Below are 24,033 nucleotides of genomic sequence, written 5' to 3'. Positions count from 1 at the left end.
CTTTTCCATACATGTATCTATGCTGTCAATTGCTAACATACTTTACCTCCATGATTTTTTTGTCTGTTTGGTTGTTGTTTTTACTTACTTTGGTTGAACTTTCTTGTCCCATGACAAAGAATACACTAGCATAATTAAGCAATAAATGCCAATTATCAGCCAGCTGTTCATTTTGTACCACATATGATGTGGCTGTAAAACAAGGAACAACGTATCACACAAATATCACACATCACTTTACCCTTCCATGGTCATACACAGGAGTTCCGAGTACTGTGCATTAAGTTGGTGTTAGTACATCACCCGTAAATGATAATAATCACCTGTAAACTAGTTCATATGCAGAGTGGATATGCATGAGCTTTACACAAGAACTTTCATACATGTCATAAGCATATAGCAAAAGAGAGGGGAAAAATAGATGTATGGTATTATCCATGATGCCACATGAAATGAGTAGAAGGCTGTCACTATGACTTTGTTGTACTTGGTATGTATACACACAAGGTGTGTATATCTTAAAGAATATATGACGAATTTGTAAGCCCATGTTTGTGAGCGTATTTATACACATCAAGAGCCAGTGGATGTAGCTGCCACCTCTATCCATGTGATGTGTTTTCCACAAAGTCATGATGACACTGATGAAATATCAACTAGTGAATATCTTTGATCAGTGGACACATGTAATTTACCGAATAGAAATTGAGTTGCATTTACACACTGTCACAATCTCAGTAGAAGATGAAGTTTTGTCAAATCAGTCCAGCAGACTCCATTTATCTGACCCCACCATGTCTGCAGTTCAAATCAACCCTAGTCAACAACTCCATTCTACTCTGCATTTATACGACAACCTTGAAAGATGCCATCTGTCAAAAATGGAGCTGAATAAACCTATTCCGTCAGTCATAAATGGTGACACAATAAGATGGACAAACATCATTGGCACTGCCTGAGGAATAGTGACCTTCTTCTGGAGCACTTCTCACTTTCCTGAAAAAAGAAAACCCACATACCATCTTGAGAAGACGGACTCTCAAGTGACCATCACACCTTTCTCCTCGATCATACTGTCACTTTCTAAATCATGTGACCAGACAGACAGCATGATGGAATTCTTCACTTCCCAGCTTCATTCCACAACCTCTCTACAGCTGTCCCTCCTTGGCGTCACACAGGCTGCACACTCTGACTGGTATGTCCCACCCCCGGGAGGGGACTGGCCTGCAGTTTGGGGAGCAGTCTGCACACACTCCCTGCCCACATGCCCTGCAGTGGTGGATCTTCAGCTTTGGGGTGAACGGCTCCTTGCACGCGATACACTCTGTGATCTCACTGTCAGGAATCCAATAGGCTGGCCTCGCTGCTTCTATCAGCATTCCTAATAAAACCAAATTAAGAGCAAAAAAAATGAACAATGGGGTCTGTAAATAATGTTGTTACATGGTATGCATCAAATCCTGGTAAATTCATGAGAGTACGAATGACAAAAGTAATCCCTGCTTTTTGTGTAATTTTAACACATACTGACTGCAAAAGCATCGTATGTGACATAGTTTCTGAAACTTCACATTGAATACAATGTATTTACATCCTTCATGTATCAAAATTATATACAGACATCTTCAGACACAAGCATGATTTGTAATAAAACTGTGTTGGTCTACTACAGTATGTCACTTCAGAAACGTCCTCAATAAATTAAACATAATTTGACCCTCTCCATACACATCCCTAAACAGTGCAGGTTCATTGTCTTCTTACATCATTTATATTTCCCTCATTGTGAAGTTGGATGTTTTCATTTCATTCATGACCTGTCTCATTTAACCCCTTGAGGACGGTTTGATTTTGCTACAACGCACATTTCCCATAGACACTTGCCCAAGTATACTTGGCACTCGTCCTCAACGGGTTAATGTTTTAACTTCTTGGTAGGTGTGTGATGCTACCTAACTTACCAGCTGGGTAATTCACAGCTGAGCCTAGTACCCCCAGGGTTGTCTGCAGCACCTCCCCAACTTTTCTGGCCATCACTGGTTGGGGTTCTTCACTCATAGCACTCTCAATCTCAGCTTCCAGGTCAATGGGCATTTTGCCTCCACCCACATCTGTGGAGAGAATGAGGGAAGATTGATCAAAAGCCTTTCAACACTAAAACTACACCTCGCACATCTACACTACAAGAAACAAGGAAAAGTAGAAATTACGCGGTGCGTAATATATGTCCCCGCCGGAAGTAGCATTTAGTAGCAAAATGTACAATATAGGTAAAAAGATGAAGGTCAAAGGTCAAAGAAGTCAAAGGTCAAAATTCTATGTAGAAGTTTTGAAGCCCTCACCTAGTGCCATCACATAAAGCAAACGGAATCGAAATCGGGTTAGAAATGGCGAAGGAGTAGCATTTTGTAGCCAATGTACAATATAGGTAAAAAAATCAAGGTCAAAGGTCAAAGAAGTCAAAGGTCAAAATTCTGTGTACAAGTTTTGAAGCCCTCACCTAGTGCCATCACATAAAGCAAACGGAATCGAAATCGGGTTAGAAATGGCGAAGGAGTAGCATTTGGTAGCAAAATGTACAATACAGGTCAAAAATCAAGGTCAAAGGTCAAAGAAATCAAAGGTCAAAATTCTGTGTAGAAGTTTTGAAGCCCTCACCTAGTGCCATCACTTAAAGCAAACGGAATTGAAATCGGGTTACAAATGGCGAAGGAGTAGCATTTTGTAGCAAAATGTACAATCTAGGTCAAAAATCAAGGTCAAAGGTCAAAGAAGTCAAAGGTCAAAATTCTGTGTAGAAGTTTTGAAGCCCTCACCTAGTGCCATCACATAAAGCAAACGGAATCAAAATCGGGTTACAAATGGCGAAGGAGTAGCATTTTGTAGGCAATGTACAATATAGGTCAAAAATCAAGGTCAAAGGTCAAAGAAGTCAAAGGTCAAAATTCTGTGTAGAAGGTTTGAAGCCCTCACCTAGTGCCATCATATAAAGCAAATGGAATCAAAATCGGGTTAGAAATGGCGAAGGAGTAGCATTTTGAAGCAAAATGTACAATATAGGTCAAAGGTCAAGGTCAAAGGTCACAACTGAAATTCTGTACAGAAGTTTCAAAGCTCCCATGTAGTGCTATCATATAAAGCAAACAGAATCAAAATTGGGTTAGAAATCGCGAAGGAGTAGCATTTTGAACATTTTGATCACACACGGACGCACACACGGACGGACACACGGACGGACGGACGGACGGACACACGGACACACGGACACACACACGTACGGAGCCCGTTTCATAGTCCCCTGCTCGAACTCGTTCGGCGGGGACAAAAAGTAAGTGAAAATGATTAACACCCAATTCTGAAAGTTCTTCAGTCCTCAGTCAGGCTTTATGCCTACTGACCCACATCAGGTAATATGACTCCACTCCTCAAGCCACAAAAACAGCCATTTAATGCACACTTGTGCTTGCACTGTGGTAGTTTCACCATACTTATAAAGTTGGAATGTGCTATGCAATGACGAACATACGGGTTATATCATTAAGTATAATCATCAACATCAAAATAATGAGAATAAGGAAGCGCTGATCACAAAAAGTAACTTTGTAGAAAAGGGTCTTATTCTTCTTTCTCTCCTTCTTTTCTTTCATCTTTTCCTCCTCTTCTTCCCCTCATCTCCTTCTTCCCTTTCTTTTTTTCTCTTTCTTCCCTTTCTTTACTTGGATTACACAAAAACTTCCTACATGATAGAAACAAACACAAACCAACACATTATTTGTCCTCTAATGGGCGACTGCTAAATTGGCTATACCTTCTGTTTTCTGGCTGAAACATGTCTCACAGACTCTGACAGGCTTTGGACCCCACCCTCTCTCTGGAACAGGCAGTTGGTGCTGGGAGCATGCATCACAGAACCCCTCCCCACAGGCCCTGCAGTGATGGATGCTTTCATCGGTGTCAAATTTCAGATGACATCGCTTGCAAGCCTGTTTAAATCATCATGAAAACAAGCACAGAAATATGGGGTAGCTCTTCCAAAAATGATTGCCTTGTCATAAAGAAAATACTTCACACACAAAAAAAATTAAAAAACACACACACACACACACAGACAAACACACACATACACATTTGATACGTAAAAGAAAAAAATAGATAAATAGCTAGAGATCTTGGATCAGTGTTTGGTCTATCATTCCAAATCATAAATTCTAATCAATATACATTTTAAAGTGCATCCGTACATATGAAGTCAACTTAAAAGGTGGTGTGATGATAAGCAAAATGTATCCATGGAAAACAGCTTTCTGATAATACTACTGCACTGCATTATTTTGATATCAATTACAATAAATGCATCAATTTCTACATTAATCCAGCAAAATCTTCTGTAAAGAATACAAAATATAAGAAGAAAAAAAATAGATCATGTCTGACCTTAATTTCAACAACCTTATTTGATATCATTTAGAATATACATCAATTTCTACATTGATCCAGCTAATCAACTGTAAAAGGAATAAAATACAGAAGAGGAAAATACAAGAAGATCACATGTAATGTTGAGATGAAAATGTTTATATTTGTATCAATCACAATACTGACACCATGTTTTTGGTTTCACAACAATCCATTGGGTCTTATTCCAGACTGTAGTCAAAATTAACCTTATGCAAACCATGCTGTGACGACTGGCTTGGTATGGAAGTAAATCTTAAAGACTAGATTAAAACTTATACAGGATTTTGCACCTTTAACTTGAGAGTAAAGTGAAGGGAAAAAAACAACAACAACAGCTCATAAGATGTTAATTCCAGATTTATTTCAAGAGAAAATATTCTCAGAAACTCACAGTGATCTCTGCATTTGGTCTCCAGTAGGGAGGGGCTATTTGGTCCATCATCCATTGTGACATCATCTTGGTGGGCTTGGCACTGACACTACTGACCACGCCCACAACCTGTTGAAGACCATCCAACAAGCGTCTTCCAGCATTGTGCGTTCCCTGCAGCACAGTGCTTCCCTAAAACCAAAACAGGTGTACTCATGAGGATAGCTTACATGACTATGTGACTTGGGAATGGTCTTGCACAGGGAGTCGAGCGTAGTTTTATGAACAATCAGAGACTGTTTTCTTAATTAGTCTGAATGTATCTCAAGGGCAAAGGAGAATGACTACACAAATGCTTGACTGTCTCTCTGGTAGCAATTGGTGTAGTTATTATTGTTCCAGAATATACTAAAGGTTGTCACATAATAATCATTGGGGGGTACATATCGTGATGTACTTCATAACTTTTGTCTAACAACAATAATAACAATGGCTACATGTATAGTGCAGAGGTCCACCTTTTGGGGCTCATTGCACTTCAAGAAAATACATATGAGAACTGTGAAAAAATAACTAACATATAAATCAATACCTGAGTTCAAAACAACAAAATCATTAGTTACAAAATTACACACAGTTTAACGTGCAGCAATGACAGGATATTTTATGAATCCATCTCGCCCATCAAATACAAACTGACCATCACACAGTGCGGTGAGTTGGCTCAGTCGGTAGCGCGTCTGCCTCACGATCACGCGGCCCGGGTTCGAACCAGAGTCTGGACTGAGCAATGTTGTGTGTAAACATACCGTCCCCTCTAGCAAGAGGCAAAACACTCTGTCCCTCGGATAGGACATAAAATGGAGGTCCCGTGTATGAGAGAGTCACAGCTCATGCACGTAAAAGATCCCGCTTCATTCATTCATCGTAAAGAGCAGGGTGTCTAACCCGGTGAAGTGGTCCCACCCCCCACATCCAACTGGACCCCATGGAAGACCAGCTTAGTGTAGCTGAATATGGGCTATCCAGCCATCTTCACGGATGGAAAATTAACAACAACAACAACATCATTTGCATTACGTTCAAAGAGTACAGGTCAAGCAATGAGAGGACTAACCCCTGGCCAGACATGTCTGATCTCTGTTCGCACTGCTTCCATCTCTGGTTCCTGGTTGCCGTACCAATACTGACGGCTGCGGTAAATGACGCCACAATGTGGACACTCCAGCACAAATCTGGTTAATATGAACACAACATTTGCAGCTTGGTGAGATACAAGTGCGATAGGCCTTTCTTTTAGCCCCCTTGAACTAGATTGGCATGAAAACACACACAGCCATCCTTGCTAATAAATGCAAATAAATTTGTGAAGTGACTGAAAACTGTAGAACAAGGAATGTTTGCGTGCAGTTTAATTTTGTGAATTTCGCAAGCACCGACATTCGCGAAACTAAATTGCACGCGAAAGTTCTTGCCTATACAATATGCATTGGATGCCAGTTTAGATGCCGATTCGCGAAAATTTCATGCTGCGAGACAGGCCATCGGCTCCAATTCGCGAAATTTTCATACCGCTAATATATTGTGTTTTACAGTACTACTTCTCAAAATACCACAATGCAAATTGACAATGTTCAAAATTATATTCTAAGAAATTAATCTCTGGTTCCAAACCTAAAAGTGCATGATTATAGTAAATCAGGTATAATTTTTTTTTCTTTTTTTTAATGATGCTAACTGACACTCTTCAAAGCAAAGAAACACTCAAGTAGGGGTTTTGACTAGGAATTGTTTTTTTTTTCCCATCTGTTTGTATATATTTGAGTAAGTACTCACCCTGACACAGCATACTTGATCATTCCCATCCAGGAGTTGTCTGACGCTGAGCACATCTTGGGCACAACCAGTACCTCTTCTCCACCCTGATAGCATGTCTGTAAAAAAAAAATTAAGACAGTGCCATATAATTTCTTAAGAAAGTAACAAAGACAAACACAAATGTCAAAAGCTCACATACAAAAAGACCAAATATCTGACTATGGACACAACACGCCCTTCCGATCGTATAAGTCAACAGAAAGAAATGTATATATAGAATCCATAACAATGAGGAAAAGTAACAGCAAAAATGTTGTAACCCCTCCCCCTCCCCCCCCCCCAAAAAAAAAATGAAATTGTCTATATTGCATAACATTTAACAAGCTTTCGTTTAAAGTAAATGCAACACACAGTCATCCAGGGAGGCATGTCAAGTTTCACTGTGACGTTCAATAGTGAAAACCTGCAAGACCTGACAGACACAATGGACATTATACCCATCCATCTGACCCAATGTGTGAGTAGCATGTTAGTCAAGTCTGGTAGCATTACAGTGTACGGGATGCTCTCCAAACTGCAGTGGTGAATCTAGCTAGATATTCACAGACTGATTCCACATAGATGTCCCCTCTCATGCATACAATACCACGCAATACAATACAAATTTTCCTACAGTCCTTAGCCTAATTGTTTCATAGCTCTTGACAGCCATTCTAATCAGTTCTCTTTCATTGCGATTGGCATCTTACAGACATTGCTTTTTATAAATATCTCAGTAATGATCATAACCATTTTCATTTCTGGCTATGTCATATAGAAACATACAGTACATTTGTACAAATTGTACACACTTCATTCTCAAACCAGATCCTGAAGTCACTCTAAACATGATTTCATGGTTACACTGCTCCATCATTGCCACCTAGTTTGCAGAATTTACATTTAATCACTGTTTAAATACATTTATCTGTTTGTACCTCTACCAGATATAAACCCTTGTGGGACACTGTTTCTAAGAATGAATAAAACTGACCTCAAAGGGGATTTTGTACTCTAGAAAAAAACCTAACCAAAAAAAAAAAAACCTGACACAAGGACAACATCAAAGACTCAGTGAAGACCCTCTGTTTACACAATTGTAAGTTTACACGTAACCTTTGGAACACAGCACTGACCTGATTAACACAGATCTTTCTGTGTACAGAAATTTATTGACATTGCTGCAGGCCAACACTTGCCATATTGTGGTTAAGTTTGGACAGTGGACTATCAAAATCCTGATTTTGTGGTTTTGCTTGGATTCAACCTCTCTAAGATGGCACAATTCAGTCAATAACACTTTTCACACAGCTGCTAATTCACAGGCATTGAAGCTGGTATCTCACTGAGCGGCAAACGTTTGCAAATTGTAGCGAATTTTAGATTCGCCAACTTTTCTGACGAATGTTTGCGAAAAATCAAGGTTCCCTTCTGCCATTAGCGACAGTTAGCGACTTTTAGCGATGTTTAGCGACAATTAGCAACACTCGAGCGAATGTTTGTGAAAGCGTTTGCGAAACACGGGTGGCGACTATTAGCGACTGTTAGCAACAGCTTTGCAAATATTAGCAACTGTTTGCAAATCCCTTGCGACAATTTGCGAATGTTTTGGGACCTGGAAAAGTACCAGGCGATTATGTATACTAGTAGTCAGACCTATAAAACGAACCTACAACCTTCCACTGCATTCAGATCTCTTGTGACCACCGTTCAAGATAGATTTTCAGAATATGGCAGTCATAGAAATACAGGACAGAGTAATTCAAGAAATTAATGGTAGTACAGATGTTTTATCAGTATTCATGGATCTTTCTAAAGCCTTCGACTGTCTTTCTCATGAAATTTTATTACAAAAATTACAATATTATGGTGTTAGAGCTGTATGTTTTAAATGGTTTAAATCTTATTTATATGGAAGAAAACAATTTACTGTGTATGATACTTTTAGTTCGTCTTTTAAGAATATTGAAATGGGTGTGCCTCAAGGATCCATTCTTGGACCTTTACTGTTTTTTATCTATACAGTATGTCCCAAAAAAATTACAATGGGACCCCCCGCAATGGTATCTTTAAAAATAGTGAATCAATCTAAATACAAATTCAGGGTATGAAACTATAACTCATTGCCCACATCTTACAGAAAATATTCAATTTGCTTCAGTGGTCAAAGACCCCGTTTACAGTGCGAGGCTCGGCCGCGGCTCGGCCGCGGCCGTGCCCAGCCCCGCTTCAGTGTAAACGCGCAAAAGGCCAAATGCGAGGCCAAAATTGGCCTCGCATTTGGCCTCACTCTGGAGGTGGTCTCGGCCGCGGCCGAACCGCGGCCAAGCCCGGCCTTTTCTTGGTGTAAACGCAAACTGGGCCAAATGCGCGGCCACTTGCGCGGCCAATTTTAGTCTGGCTTCCAAACCCTCTGCCTGTATCTTTCGCTATTCAGGACATTAACCCCCTCAATGTCGAAAACTAGTATAGTTTAAGGTGGTTTTGTCCTGCAAAGGATTCTTCCCTTCCGCAAAGGCCTTTGCCCGAACGGCGACTTCGTCGCCACGGAATTCATTTGGCAAAGTGTCTGAAAACCAGACAATACCAAATTGCATTTGTTTACAAGCAGAGCGCCACTACGACAAAATATTGAAAGGTTTGAATCAAAAGCACGGCCGAGCCCGGCAGTGTAAACGGACAAAATTGCGGGGCCCAGCCTCGCAATTGAGGCTGGGCTCGGCCGCGGCTCGGCCGCGGCTCGGCCCAGCCCCGCACTGTAAACGGGGTCAAAGAGAAATTAGGAATTTTGTAGAGGATGTCGGGAATCTCTTTCGTCCAAGTTCTGTCTATTATTCACGCGCTAGAGCATTGAATTGCTAAAATTGGAAAAATCAGACTCACGACATGCTTTACAACAATCTACATTTCTCTGTGACCGCTTAACCAAATTGAATGGGGTTTTCTGCAAAATAGAGCTAAGATGTTATATTTTAAGACCCTGAAGTAGCACTTAGACAGGTGGATCATTTTGGATGTTATCAATTCGAAAAATTGATTGTAATTTTTGGGGGACATACTGCAGTATGTCACACAAAAATTACAATCAGATTTTCGCATTGATAACATCCAATATGATTATTTTTTTTCAAGGCTACTTCATTTGCGAATGTTTGCAACTGTTAGCAAAAATACAAATTTGCAAAGAAATTTTGAACATGTTCCAAATTTCTTTGTGAAAAGAAAAACTGCTTGCGACAATAAAAACCATTTGCGAACTTTCTTGCAACTGTTAACGAACCTTTTGCAACCCTTCACGAACCCTGGTGAAATCCCAAATTCGCTACCGGTACGTTCGCAAACGTTCGCCGCTCAGTGAGATACCCCCTTTAGGATGCTCCAAAACAGATCAGACCCCCATATTAAACCAGCATTAAATCTTAAATCCCAGACCATTAATGAAAACAGAAAATTTGTTTTGAGAAGTGATGATCGGGTAGACATGTGATAAAACATCAGTGTCCGTAAGTACACATCTTACCTTGTATGCATTTTGTCATTTATATCAATAGTGGGATGCCAACAGATGTTACAAAGTACCATGTACTGTGTCCAAGATATGTTCGCTTACTCTTTGGCAGGATTTTACAAGTCTTATTGATTACAAATAAATGCATGCTGCCAAGTGACTTGTATGTATGACATGAACACAATACCTGTTTGAATATGCATCATGCACTTAAAATCAACATTCAAATTCACATAGCAATACAAAATTCAGCAAGAAAAATTGAAATATGTTGGGTATCTTGTCTATCAAAGAGGTCCCAAAAGTCAGGACAATCCTACAATCAGGCTATCAACAACGAAGAATACTAGACTGCTCACATCAGGCAAAGTATACATACTGGTGATACATTTAGTATCATGATCTGAGTGAAGATGTTTGGGATGTCTCACCTTGCAGATGTAGACCCTGTTGTCAAACTGATGCTGATATTTGCAGCGGGACGGGGCCTCATGGCAAACATTGTCTTGGCAATGATTCATCGTATTTGTGCAGCGAGCATCACATGACAGACATCGTGTGGAACAGGTGAAGTATTCATCAGGGAAGGGTGAAGGGACAATGCCATCAATGGCACCGCTGAATTTGTCATTCAGTCCCTACAGTGCAGCAGAACATGAATACAGCCAAAAATAACTACAAACTTGTTATGGCACTATGTACAGTAATATTCCTTCAAGTGGCATGATCTGTATCATCTTTATTTTTGTCTTCTTTTTTTTTTTCCTTTTAAAGGAGTGGCCAAAAACAGAAAATATGACTTGAAAAGTATTCAGTAAACTCGACAGACAACAATATACTTTCATGACTCTTAAGAAACTTTAATTCCGTTGTTCTCTTTTCATGCACCAAGGGTACCTGTACAAAAGGATACATGGGTAGGTAATGAAGAAAAGTTGTTTGGATAATGTATGCAGTAATTTTGAATGCTTTACACGAAGAAAAAAAATCCTGGTTTTGATACAGTTGATACAGTTCTGCACAGCACTGTGGAATTACAAAATATTTTGAGAGATATTGATCAATACCTATGAAAATTAGTATCAACTGACAAGAACTGAAAGTACATAATAATATATCTTTTCCAAAATACTTTAATTACGTGTTTTGACTATTTTGATAGCTCAAAGTTTATACTGTAATCTCCCACTTCGAAACAGGCTTAACACACAACATCAGATCAAGACAGTCATGGTACCAACCTTCAATGCGCAAAATACTACTTCTGGAGGTCGAGGTGACCGAACAGAGCTATTGTTGACATGGTTGAGAATGGCTGCTCTGAGGGAACTGAAATTGGTTAGTCCTTCAATTGTCTGAACCCCAATGTACTGTACACAGCTGAAGGCATCCATGTGACAGCCATGCTCCTTGAAACGCTCTTGAAGCAGAGTGTCTGCCGACTTTGTCCTACTCCTAGAGGCGTGAGTTGCAGCTGTTACACAAAATGATAAGGCAAGTCTTGTTTTCATTCCAACAAGTTCCATCTCCTGTTTCCAGTCACACAGTGTTGCATCATCACTCATTAAAATCAAATAAGCATTGCATACAGTACAACACTGTTGGTAGCTATCTCCATTACATGACCTTCCTTTACAGATTTGTTAGTATACAAATGACGCACAGGTCTGAGTGCGTCAGTCGGAATTGTGTGCATAAGGCTGCGTTCACATAGAAGTATTCGGTATTCGGTATTCGGTATTCGGCATTCGCTATTCGCTATTCGAGCACCGAATACACCATCACTAGCACCGTCAACTCACCATCCCATGTAGTGAGGATTTCTTCCTCCTACATTGCATCAAATCTTATTAACAATTTCTAAACTGCATCAGAATGTCAGTCTACATGCTTATTTTTGCTAACGGGCAAATCCAGACCAAAATTGTCATTATTTCATAAACGAGAGACGGTATACGCTGCAAGAAAATCGAACAAGCTCGATTCCCACTTTGCTATACTTTTCGCAGGTATTCGGTACATTCGAATAGTGCCCTCTTATGTGAACCGGTGTGAGGAAATCCTATCGTTCGATTCAAGCTATTCGCGTGCCCTCGAAAAATGAGCCCGAATACCCGAATAGTATACTTCTATGTGAACGCAGCCTTAGGTAACTATGGAATGCTTAACCCACGAGGCAAAGCCGAATGGGTTTAGGCTAAATTCCATAGTTATCGCATGCACACTATATTCCGACTGTTCTATAAATGGCCAACTCATAGATCTTTATATCCTAATCTTAATACAATTCAAGCAATGACTTTGTGCATCTTATTTTGGTGTATACCTTATTTTTTTTGTCCAAATCAAAACAGAAATATGACAAAACATATGCCCTACCTACTGCTTGTAGTTGGGTTCTGAGTAGTATTCAAAATATTAATACTGTACCTGCTCCAAGGGGTAGGGTGTGTGTTGTCTCATGAAACACAATAACAGCAGGTCCTAGAGTTGAAACTGGTCCCTTTATGTTACATTTCTCCAGGGTAAGCTTCAGCTCTGGCGTGAAGTGCTTCAGGTATGCCTTGGATGCGTCTCCCAGAAACTGGAACAGGTCCCTGTGAAGCCGGTCAGCTCTTGTACGGTATATGATGACATCAGAGATGGCAATCACCTTCAGCAACAGCCTCGTCCTCTTGTTCTCATTGGCAGATACCCCAAGAAGCCCCTCTGTATCTATGACAACGATGTTGGTCTTCTCATCATAGGCTGCCCAGACTCCAATCGTACAGGACTCTTGAGTTGGGGAGGTGTGAAACACTTCTTGTCCATGAAAGAAAGTGTGATTTAATGTGTGTGACTTCCCGTCCCCTGTGTTTCCAAAGATGGAAATGACTTTGATGGGTGGCTTGCCCTGGCACTGAAGCTTCTCAACGAATGACTGGGCTGTTTTGACCTGCAATGTGGAAGGATACAAAGCTACAATGTAGTTACTAAAACGGCACATGCACAAGGTTTTTCAATAATGTACTTCATAATTCTGTTGGTATCTTTCATGTCCCATTCACAATCCAATGCAACACTTTGTCTTCATTTTACAACTTTTAACCATCAGAGAACAAAGTAACTTGAATTTTTTTCTTGGTTCTTGATCATGAATTCAAGTATGACTCTTAAAATTATCTCACAAGTCCCAATTTGTGAAAGATACATTTCTTATGCTAATGAAATACAATTAGTATGGCGAGTACAGTATTTTTCCCACTTGCCCATATGTGCGGTGGGTATTTTTGGACAAGTGTCCAATAAGACCAGGAGAAAATATTCAAATGCTAACTTTCACAACAGAGTTTTAGTTGCCCTAGGCAAGCATGAAAGTACATTGTAGGTTTGTAGCACCCTGCTCTTCAGAGCAAATGGCATAAAAGAAGGAGCGAATGTATGCATACAATTGTACACTATATGGTGTAAACAGTTCTGAGCTGAGATGATAAAATGATGCTATTGAGAATTCACAATGTGCAAACTCCATGGCACCAATCACACTCAAAGATGCATGTTTTTGCCTTTAAAAAAACAAACAAACAAACAAGGAAAAAAAAAACCTCTACACACAGCTCACGGAAATAGGACAAAAAAGGGGCGAAAATCTACATGACACATAAATTGCAGAAATATACTTTCAGCATACCTGAAGGACCTCTGCATCATTCACCAGCAGAATGCCGCCACAATGGGGAGTAGGCCTAGCATAACATCCCTCATCCATGACATTTGCTGCATGCACTTGTCCATTCTTTCTGTCCCCCGAAGTAGCAGCCATCTTTTTGGACTCATCTACAGGAACTCTGTCCCTTGAAGATGATGGCACAGCTCTGACACTGCTCACTGGTTTGACAATAGCTTCCATTCTTCTCTTTCCAGAGCTCTCCAAACTGTGTGCAGACAGAATGGAATGGTTTGAGTGAGTCGAATCTGTTGAGTTTGACCTAGATCTGTCCCTCATTAGTAGGCTCACATTTTCAGTGTTGCTAGAACTGAAGTGTTCCTTTGACTGTTCCTCAGGTATTTGTTCATCAACCCTGATTGGGGATCCCCCTTGGCTTTGGAGTAAACCATGCCCTCCAAGACCGTATTCACTCTGCTGCTGGCTCCTCCGTACAATTGCTTTGTTTACTTCTGTGGCACTTCCGGGTATACCACTTGCACGGGTAACACGATGCGTCACGGTCATACGCCCATGACTGCTGCTCTCCTTGCCGTTGTTCTTTGTAGGCGCAGGTACTGCGATTGCACTGGATTGCGCAACACGGTGTTTATCCAAACTATCAAAATGTCCTGAAAGAAACTCTAGAGAGGCTGGTCCATCTTGAACGCCGCTTTCAAAAGACACGAAATCATCCCTTTCTATGTCCAAGTTCGCAGGCGATGAGAGCGAATCTTTGCTTACATCCAAAGGAGACAAACTGTGAAACTCCAATTCACTTCCAATAAAATTCAGACCGAGATCAGCCGCAGACGAGGAGATGTCCCCTGTAAGAAAAGTCGTTTGCCTTTCCTTGATCTCGCATGGAGTTGGTTCACTGAGAGAATCCATGAAAGGAGAGGGTGGCAAACAATCTTCTTGGGGTCTTGATGGATTCATGTCGACTGCTACTTGTGCTTGTGGAACCACTGGTACTGGCACGTGCGCATTTGACTCGTGCTCACCACTCACTTCGCTAACCTCTTGTTTTTGTTTTGGTAGAAGTGTGCGATGGTGACCCGTTAATTTCCCTCGATGATACTCTTTGTTGCAATCTCGACAAATCACAGTTTTGCACTCAAGACAGGAATATTCCGCTGGCTTGTAAGGACACAGAGCACACTCTACAGCGCATGGAAGTTGCTCAATTTTGCGCCTGGTGTGTGAAGCAAATTTTGGTCTTTCTGCTTTGTGAAGCAGCTTCTCGCAGTCAACGCATTGGCGAGTTCCACAATTTAGACACTCGAAACAAGCGTTTGCACCGTCGCAAGCAAACTGTTCTTGACAAACCCGTTTAGAAATGTATTTCACAGGTCGTTTGTTTCTGCTGGCCATGGCGAAATGTAAAATTCAGAGAGCGTACACGTTCGGGATACATGATTTAATCGGCCTGGAGCAACAGACATATCACTCCAATATCCCACGTCCTAAACATTATGAGGTTCGAGCGAGATGTAGTTACGAAGCTTTGCCACAGTACATAACATATCGCCGCAGCTGAATGCAGCAGCTGCGCTGCTAGCGCAGTAAACTTCACATGTACACTCGTCAATACAGACTACCCTTGTATTATTATGAAGGCATGCATGACAAGGGGGATCTCTCGTCCAGAAACAGAGCCAAGGCATTTACATAGTGTGTGTATTACATGAGCGAACCGATCAGCAGCCAATCACGCATCGCACACAATGATTACAATGTAGTGCTGTACAAAGTGTATCAGCATAAAGGTCGATTGAGGTTGATGCATGGTCTTATTTTGTACACAGTATTATCAACATACCAATACATAATATGGGTGTACCTCTTGAGAATTGGCTACCTATACTGGAAATATATTTCAGGACAAGAATTGGAAGAGGAGATAAAAAGAGAAGGAAAATGATCACATGTTTTACAAGCTTTTACAGTACAGGCCGTAGTTCTGTTCCGTTGTCAGTTGGTACTGGTAGACTATGTGATGTTTTGTTCTCTTCCCTTTTGTTGAGGACAGGTGGTATGTCTCGCGAGGGGAAGCTTTCGGCGTCATTTGACAGATCCGGGTATATTCAGATTAATCATTTTGATATTGATAAGATGATGAAAGTTATAAAGTGATAACAATATATGGACTAATAGTAATAATAGAAGGAAATTAAGAGAGATCAGAGACTGCTAGGGGTTACTGGGTGTTCAAATTGACAAGCTAGCATAAAATGCAGAGATGTCATTAAAATCAGACGTAATCAAAATGAGCCAATATTCCTCAGAGATGATGGACTAAAATGAAATACACAAATTACTTGAGCGCTCCCATGAATCTTGGACTGGAGCTCACGAATCTTTACTATATTATTATCCCCCTAAAACAAACAAACAAACAAACAAACAGTGTATTGTATAGAGTTAAAATAATTAAGAAGTTTTTGTGTGATGAAAAAGAAATAGCCAAATGCTATGATATCTTTGATATCATTTTGTCATGTCGAAACCAATGGGAGACTCGTATATGACGCCATCGAAAACTTTGGTACGCGGAGGTACGTTGTCGTGACTTTATACCACAAATCAGAGAAAATATTAATTTTATGTAGAATATGTTGTTTGATTTCATGGTCAGCTTCAGGTTAGCTCTGAGTTAGTGGCTGTGCGAGACCTTATGAGCCAGTATGACCCAAACAGACCATGGCCGCATAAGAGCGGGGGGAGGGGCAGTTCTGGCCGGGTGCACTTCACGAGACCGACACCCACGCACTGGCGTAGCCGGGGGGGGGGGGGGGGGGATGGGGGCGATCGCCCCCCCCCCCCCTAAGATTTTGACCGGGGATTTGGGAGGCAGAAAAAAAAATGCGTGTATACTGTATGCATGCACATGAAGCGGGTCTCCTTTGCAACCTTTCATCAAATAAGATATTTTTTTGAATATTTCACTCAAGTGTGCACCAGATCGTTGAATTTCAATTCAAAATATGCAAAATCTCTCGTGCTTGGGAGGGGGTATCCCCCTCCCAAACCCTCCCCCTCTGTGCCTCTTTCCCTAGCTTAGTACACTTTTTAGATTTACACAAAAAAAAATTATGAATAATTCTGAGTGCACAAGACTTATCACTTAGGCCCTATATTCCGAAAACTCAAGGTTCCCTCATGTGTAAGGGGAATTTCCCCTTTTAATCGACCCTTTCCTCCCTCAGTCCCCCCCCCCATTCATTTGTGTGTGTGTGTGTGTGTGTGATTTCCCAAATGTTGATTCCATCAAATGTGCGTATACGAGATATCTCAATTTCAACCTTAAAAAGGCAAAAGCTCCATCGGAAGGGAAGGGTGGAGATAATACTCGCCCATGCCTTCTCCCTGCTCGTCCGCCCCTCCCCCGCCCCCTTCCGCCATGCATAGAAGTAGACTGTGGCTATACCCAGATCGCTTCATTTCAATTCTAAAAACGCAAAAGCTCTGCGAGCGGGAGGGGGATTCCCCTTTCCCCCAAGCTCTATCCTCACTAGACTTTATACATACACACAGATGGTGCACATTCGGAATAAGAGCTAAATTCCGTGATTTTAACACTTCGATGAAAAAGTATTGCACCAAAAATTTGCACCAAATCGCTGAATTTCAGGTCTGAAAACGCAAAATCACCTTCGTGTGGGAGGGGATATGCCCCTATCTACACCCTCGTGTGCATGCTTTTTCTGTTTGATTGCTTAAAGGACAAGTTCACCTTCATAAACATAAGGATTGAGAGAATGTAGCAATATTAGTAGAACACATCATTGAAAGTTTGAGAAAAATCGGACAATCCGTTCAAAAGTTATGAATTTTTGAAGTTTTTGTGCAGTAACCGCTGGATGAGAAGACTACTGCAGTGTGTGAAAAACTTAGATGTCACATGCGTACAACAATATAAGGACAATATAACGAGAATTTCACAAAATTTCATCTTATGAAAAAAGTACACATTCCCCCGACTCGTTATACCGACAAATGTTATGGGTAATATTATTCCCCCTGCCTTTAGAAAGAGGCAAGTCAAATGCTCTTTTATTATGCGAAAAAAGTGAAAATATGTTGAATTTTCTTTATATTTTCTTTATACTGTTGTACGCATATGACTCACAAGCTGTAGTAGTCTCCTCATCCAGCGGTTCCAAAACAAAAATTTTAAAAATTCATAACTTTTGCATCGATTGTCCAATTTTCCTCAAACTTTCACTGATGTGTTCTACTAATATTGTTGCATTCTCTCAATCGTTATGTTTATGAGGGTGAACTTGTCCTTTAACTGCAGACAGCAATCATGATCCCCTCCCCCCTCGCTCGCTCCGCTCGCTCGGGTTCAGTCGCGTTCATGATATTCAGTGAAAAGAATTAATACAAGAAGTGTATACCATTTTATAGGCAAATTGTTCAATAATAATCTACACTAAAATACACTGCTACCTTAAACAAGTGGGACTGTTTCACGTCGATAAAACGCGCAAAAACATGCATCAAATTGCACCATTTGCAACATCAAAATGCAAAAAGTTCTTACCGTGGGAGGGGGGACACCCCCCTCCCACACCCTCCCCTCCGCCTCGCTCGCTCCGCTCGCTCGGGTTCAGTCGCGTTCATGATATTCAATGAAAAAGAATTAATACAAGAAGTGTATTTAAATTATACCATTTTATAGGCAAATTGTTCAATAATAATCTACACTAAAACTGCTACCTTAAACAAGTGTTACTGTTTCACGTCGATAAAACGCGCAAAAGCATGCATCAACATAAAATTGCACCATTTAAAACATCAAAATGCAAAAAGTTCTTACCGAGGGAGGGGGGACACCCCCCTCCCACACCCTCCCCCCCCCCCCCCCCACCCAAGATGAAATCCTGGCTACGCCGTTGCACCCACGAACCATAGAGCCCAAGAGTATACAGCCCTCGAGATAACCCACGAGTCATAACGTCAACACAATACAAGCAGTAAAAAAATCTGTTACTCTGCATGGGAGAGAAACAGGATTTGATGCGTTTTACCAAAATCTTAAAAAGTCAATGACTTCGACACTAAGCAAACAAGGTCCACGAGACCGACACATTATGACGCTTGAACCGTTTTTCAAGGTCGAACTCGTGCATGACTCGTGGGTGTTCGTCTCGTGGGATGACCTTGTTCTGCCCCCCCCCCCCCCAAACAAAAAAATATAAACCCTCTTTAGGATATTAGATTTTATGCATGTTACATTTTCCGTTATCCTAGTGCGGGTTAATGACATTATCGTGATATCTGTCACCATTCCGTTCACTGCAGTTTATTTTGTCATTGCCGGTGAGCCCTATAGGCCCTAAAACCAAATACGCAGTGGAGACATACACGCGGAACAACATTATGGCAAATAAAACATTACACGGTTTATAGTTATTTACATTTTCACTGCAAATTTAAGTCGCAGATATCTATTTTTCTTACGTATTTGAGTGAAACTTTCCCAAAATATTCCACCTATAAGGCGTAGAAGGTCGGTGAATTTCAATTAAAAACAATGCAAAAACTCCCTTGTGTGGGAGGGGGTATCCCTATCGAATATAATAGTATACATAATAGCTATTTACATTTTCCTATAGCAAGATATCTATTTTTCTTACGTATTTCATTAAAAATTTCCCAAATATTCTGTTATAAGTCTGTATGCCAGATCGTTGAATTTATTTTTTAATACAAAAGCTCCCTCGTGTGGGAGGAGGTAACTCCCTCCCAAACCATAGGATCCCTCATCTGATAGATTTTCAAATAATTTGATCATCGATGGGAATGCAACAATTTCAGAATTTAGGGGGTGACTTTTTTATCTTGCAACTTAAACTAATCTGGTGTATAGGTCTATCGTCCTACTTTTTAAATCGAGAATTCCCCAAATATTCCACCACAAGTGTTTAACAGAGCTCCCTCGTATGGGAAGGGGGGCACACCCTCCCCGTCTTGGTCACTGCTCTGCCTGGATGTGATGATGTTCGTTGCATTGTTATTCTGAGGGTTCGTTAATCCAAGGTTCTTTATTCCAAAATACACAAATTCAGAATGAAGAAATAAAAAAAAAATCATTGTCCCGAACATTAATGTTTGATCGGGTTGGTTAGTATTCTGTATTTTTTTCTCCAACTACAATAAAGTGACAAATCAACACAAATTGATACAAGATATGTGCAAAAGAAATGTATGACATACAAATTAATACCGGGTATTACACATTGAAACTGTCAATTTCGTAACAACACTGCCTCTGATAACAAATATGAAAATATAGCAACATTACAAGCCCTATATTATATACTGGATATAATAGTTATACGTGAACGAGGGAGAAATCAATGCAGGGGACCGTCATCATGTGATAACCAGAGTTTGACGTTTCTTCTCACCTCCCATGGTATGAGGCACCATAGGCCTATACATTTCCATTTTTTAATACTTTGCCACTGTACATACTATACATTCGTGACGTTATTCCGAAGGTTCGTAATTCCAAAATGAAATAAGGTTTGTTATTTCGAAGGTTCGCTAATCTCAAAATGATGGAAAGGTTCGTTAGTCCAAAAATGAAAAGAATGTGCATGCTGGCTTTGGGAATAACGAACCTTCAGAATAACAGCCAAAGTATTTCATCCAAGATGACCATGAATATCCTGAATATCTCAAAAGATTCGAGAGTTGAATTGCATCTATATACTCAGATTCGTTTATTCAGTGGAAATAGGTTAAAACCATGAATTTGCTAATTCACCAAGAAATATTTCATTTCACTGTTTGGCGGCCATCATGGATATCATAAAACCCTCCGGGGTGGAAGAGTTGCTTTAACCAGACAGGGGCGGATCCAGGAATTCCGTAAAGGGGATGGGGGTGCCCAAAAAAAAGTTCTGATGCCACTTCCAGGTTTCATCGGCTGACAAGCAAAAAAAAAAAATGATAATGATAATGATAGATAGATTAAAAAAAAAATAGGCTTCAGCGCAATTTCTGATGCCAATACAATCAGCTGACAAAGATGGTTTCTTTAGAAATTTTAGGGAGGGCACACATTCCCTCTTTCATCTTTTTTAATTTCCTTTGTTTTAACAAAAAATAAAAAATAAAGGGGGTGCGCCCGGGGCGCCCGTCCCCCCCCCCCCCCCCCCCCCCCCCCCCAAATCCGCCACTGCCAGAGTAGGATTCAGCACCCTTGGAATACATTTGATTTTTTTTTTTTAATTTGAGTTTGATTTTATTTCTGAATTTCTTTTTCATATACTTAAATGAAATACAAAGTCAATAATATATTGAACAAACTAATTGAGCACAGTATAGTTTTAATCTGACAGTTAAAACAAATAATTGATTAAATCAAATATTCAACTCTTTCCCCCTTTTTGTACATGTTTATACTCTCTAAAAAAAATCGAGTGAAAATTTTCACTCTAAAAAGAGTGAATACAAAAAAGAGTGAATTTCGAGTGAAATTGGAGTGAATTTTGAGTGAAAATGCTCATTTTCACTCATTTTGGAGTGACGTCAGGGATCACTCGAAGATTTTGGAGTGATCCCTGACGTCACTCCAAAATGAGTGAAAATGAGCATTTTCACTCAAAATTCACTCCAATTTCACTCGAAATTCACTCTTTTTTGTATTCACTCTTTTTAGAGTGAAAATTTTCACTCGATTATTTTTTTAGAGAGTATGGATGTAAAATAATAGATAATTCATTCTAAGTTTTTTTTTCACTATTTATAAGGAAATATAGGCCTACACTTATATTGGATTTATTGGCTTTGCATGTTTGTTTTTTTCATGCCGAATACAGATTTGACAAAGAAAGTACGCATTCAAGGTATGAACTATAATCTATAATAAGGGTATATTTGACATCGTGATATAACACAACACAGGTTTGTCAAAATCAATGGGCAACACATGTGTTTTCCAATGTTTTCTTATATAGGTTTGGTGAGGTGAAGGGGTTGACACAAAATGCAGAACTTGAAAACGTGACAACCCTGAAAGCAATCTACAGTATACCTTAATTCTAAACTTGATAAAAAAAACGTGCAGGTACATTTGCGAGGGAAGGGGGGGGGGGTGCACACCACGAGATCGACACCCACGAGCGATATAAGTACTGTAATATTTACTTTCATTTTATACGCATGGCTTAGCGGCTCCGTTAACTCATCACTTTTCTTCTTCATAATCGACATTGTTTTTCTTTCTATTTTCCAGCCATGTTATCAGTTCTTCTACATCTTTCTGTCTTTCCTTTCCTGTTCTATTTCTGCGTGACAGCGACTTTTGTGGATTTGTCTGGGTGCTTGTCTTACGCTGGGCTATAGTTAGGTTTTATTTGTAGTTTATGTAAAAATTTTTGTAAATCTAGTTTCATGTGCTAAGTAGAAGATCAATGATACAAGATGTAAAATTGTTTTACTATATGTTTGGGAGGAATGCACCTTATACAAGCTATGCTTCTAGAGTATTCCTCCCCATCTCCTGCATTTTCTTAACTTCAGAATGTTTTTTGTGCTTTTTCTTTTTCACCCTATCATTTGTGTATCCATAAATTCCATTCATCATATTTTGTATTAATATTGACATGATTATATTATGTACTTACATTATTATGTGGAAAGAAAAATATATTGCAAGTTCTGTTGGAGATGGAAAAAATAAAATAAATGAAATGAAATGAAATGAAATGAAATATTAAAAGCTGTGTGCGGTACACCAGCTCGACACTAGGCAAACAAGGCCCATGAGTGCGACAATATAGGGTAAAAATTAGGCCCACGGGCTCGACGGTAGGCAGAAAAAAAAAAAAAAGACCCGTGAGCTCGACAATAGGCAAATAAGGTCCACGAGTTCGACGTATAGGGAGTAGTGACTACAGCTCGACGGGATGAACAGCTCCATCTTAGTAAACCAATGATCAGTGTACGATTTTGTACAGAGTGTCCAGATAATTGCATAAGAAAGAAGGCATAATGGAAGAAAAATACAATGTATAGAATGACGTATACATTCAGATCAGCCTATGACTGCATGAAAAACATTAAATTGTGAAATGAAGTTTTCAAGGAAGTGTTTCACGAATGCATGTCGACTTACACATCTACGATACAATCATGACCTGGAGGAGGATTGTAGGATTCAGGAGAAATAAGATGTACAGTTACTTAGTTATTCATTCCTTTGCACATTTATACCGCATTGAGGATTATCAAAAGGAAAAAAAAGATATACTCAAATCGATGCATCGCTGCAATGTCAAAGCTTTTTTCAATTACCGTAATTTCATACATTTTCAAAGATGACTCATTTATACAAATTGTTTCTCTGATAGCTGGATTCCTAACTAATTATTGACAAGTCGTTTGGGATCATTTTGTATATAAAATACTAGTATACGACAGTTAAATACTAGTAGTGAAGCGATAGGGAAGGGGAAAAAAAATCTGACGTCCGACCCATTATCTTCTATACGGGTGGCAAACCGAATGACATTACCAAAAAACCCACAGTGTAGCCCCCATATCGTTTGTGAGTGCTGTGAGTGTGTGTGTGTGTGTGTGTGTGTGTGTGTGTGTGTGTGTGTGTGTGTGTGTGAGTGTGTGTGAGTGAGTGAGTGTGTGTGTTTATTTTGGGGGAGGGGTCCATGAAAAGCACAATCTAATCGGAAAGTAAAATCAACAATCTCACGCCGAAAGAGCTTGACGAAAATGCCCTCTCCAGTCAGTATATTTTTTCTTATTGCAATACCCTGTACATTAATACGCGCTTGGTGTGTATAGATGGCGCTCTGGCTCATCCTGCCGAACTTGTAGGCCTTATTTGCCTCCTGTCGAGCTGCTATATTGTGTCGAGTTCGAGGGGTGTATTGAATGAGTCGATCTTGGGCTGTAAGAAGACTCGTCGGTGCTGTATAACTCATGGACCTTGTATTCTGATGCCAAATGCCTAATAGGCAATTAAGACTTGAAAGTTGATTAGGTAAAAACTTTTCGAGATATTACATTTCATTTCATTTCATTTCATTTATTTCCAAATTCTCATAAAAAAATGAAAAGAGCAAAACGACAATAATAAGAGTACATTAGGTAAAAGTATACATGTACAAGAAGAAA

The 24,033-nt window shown here is 40.0% G+C and overlaps 1 protein-coding gene across 1 annotated transcript; it reads right to left on the bottom strand.

Annotated features, from left to right (window-relative positions):
* Positions 1–416: 416 nt before the first annotated feature.
* Positions 417–15,378, bottom strand: LOC139710489 (zinc finger FYVE domain-containing protein 1-like). The gene is made up of 10 exons (XM_071622402.1): positions 13,867–15,378; positions 12,627–13,131; positions 11,438–11,670; positions 10,628–10,834; positions 6,668–6,765; positions 5,949–6,066; positions 4,853–5,023; positions 3,812–3,986; positions 1,965–2,114; positions 417–1,384 (listed from the first exon to the last, which is right to left on the bottom strand). The coding sequence occupies exons 1-10, from the start codon at positions 15,253–15,255 to the stop codon at positions 1,152–1,154; spliced, it is 3,279 nt and encodes a 1,092-aa protein (XP_071478503.1). The 5' UTR covers positions 15,256–15,378; the 3' UTR covers positions 417–1,151.
* Between the last annotated feature and the right edge of the window lie 8,655 nt (positions 15,379–24,033).

Source organism: Diadema antillarum, unplaced genomic scaffold (genome assembly GCF_040938485.1).
Source record: "Diadema antillarum isolate AM-2024a unplaced genomic scaffold, OU_Dant_1.0 seq00001536_RagTag, whole genome shotgun sequence".
Lineage (NCBI taxonomy): Eukaryota > Metazoa > Echinodermata > Echinoidea > Diadematoida > Diadematidae > Diadema > Diadema antillarum.
The sequence above is the reverse complement of the archived record's forward strand: the minus strand, read 5'-3'. Positions and strand labels throughout refer to the sequence as shown.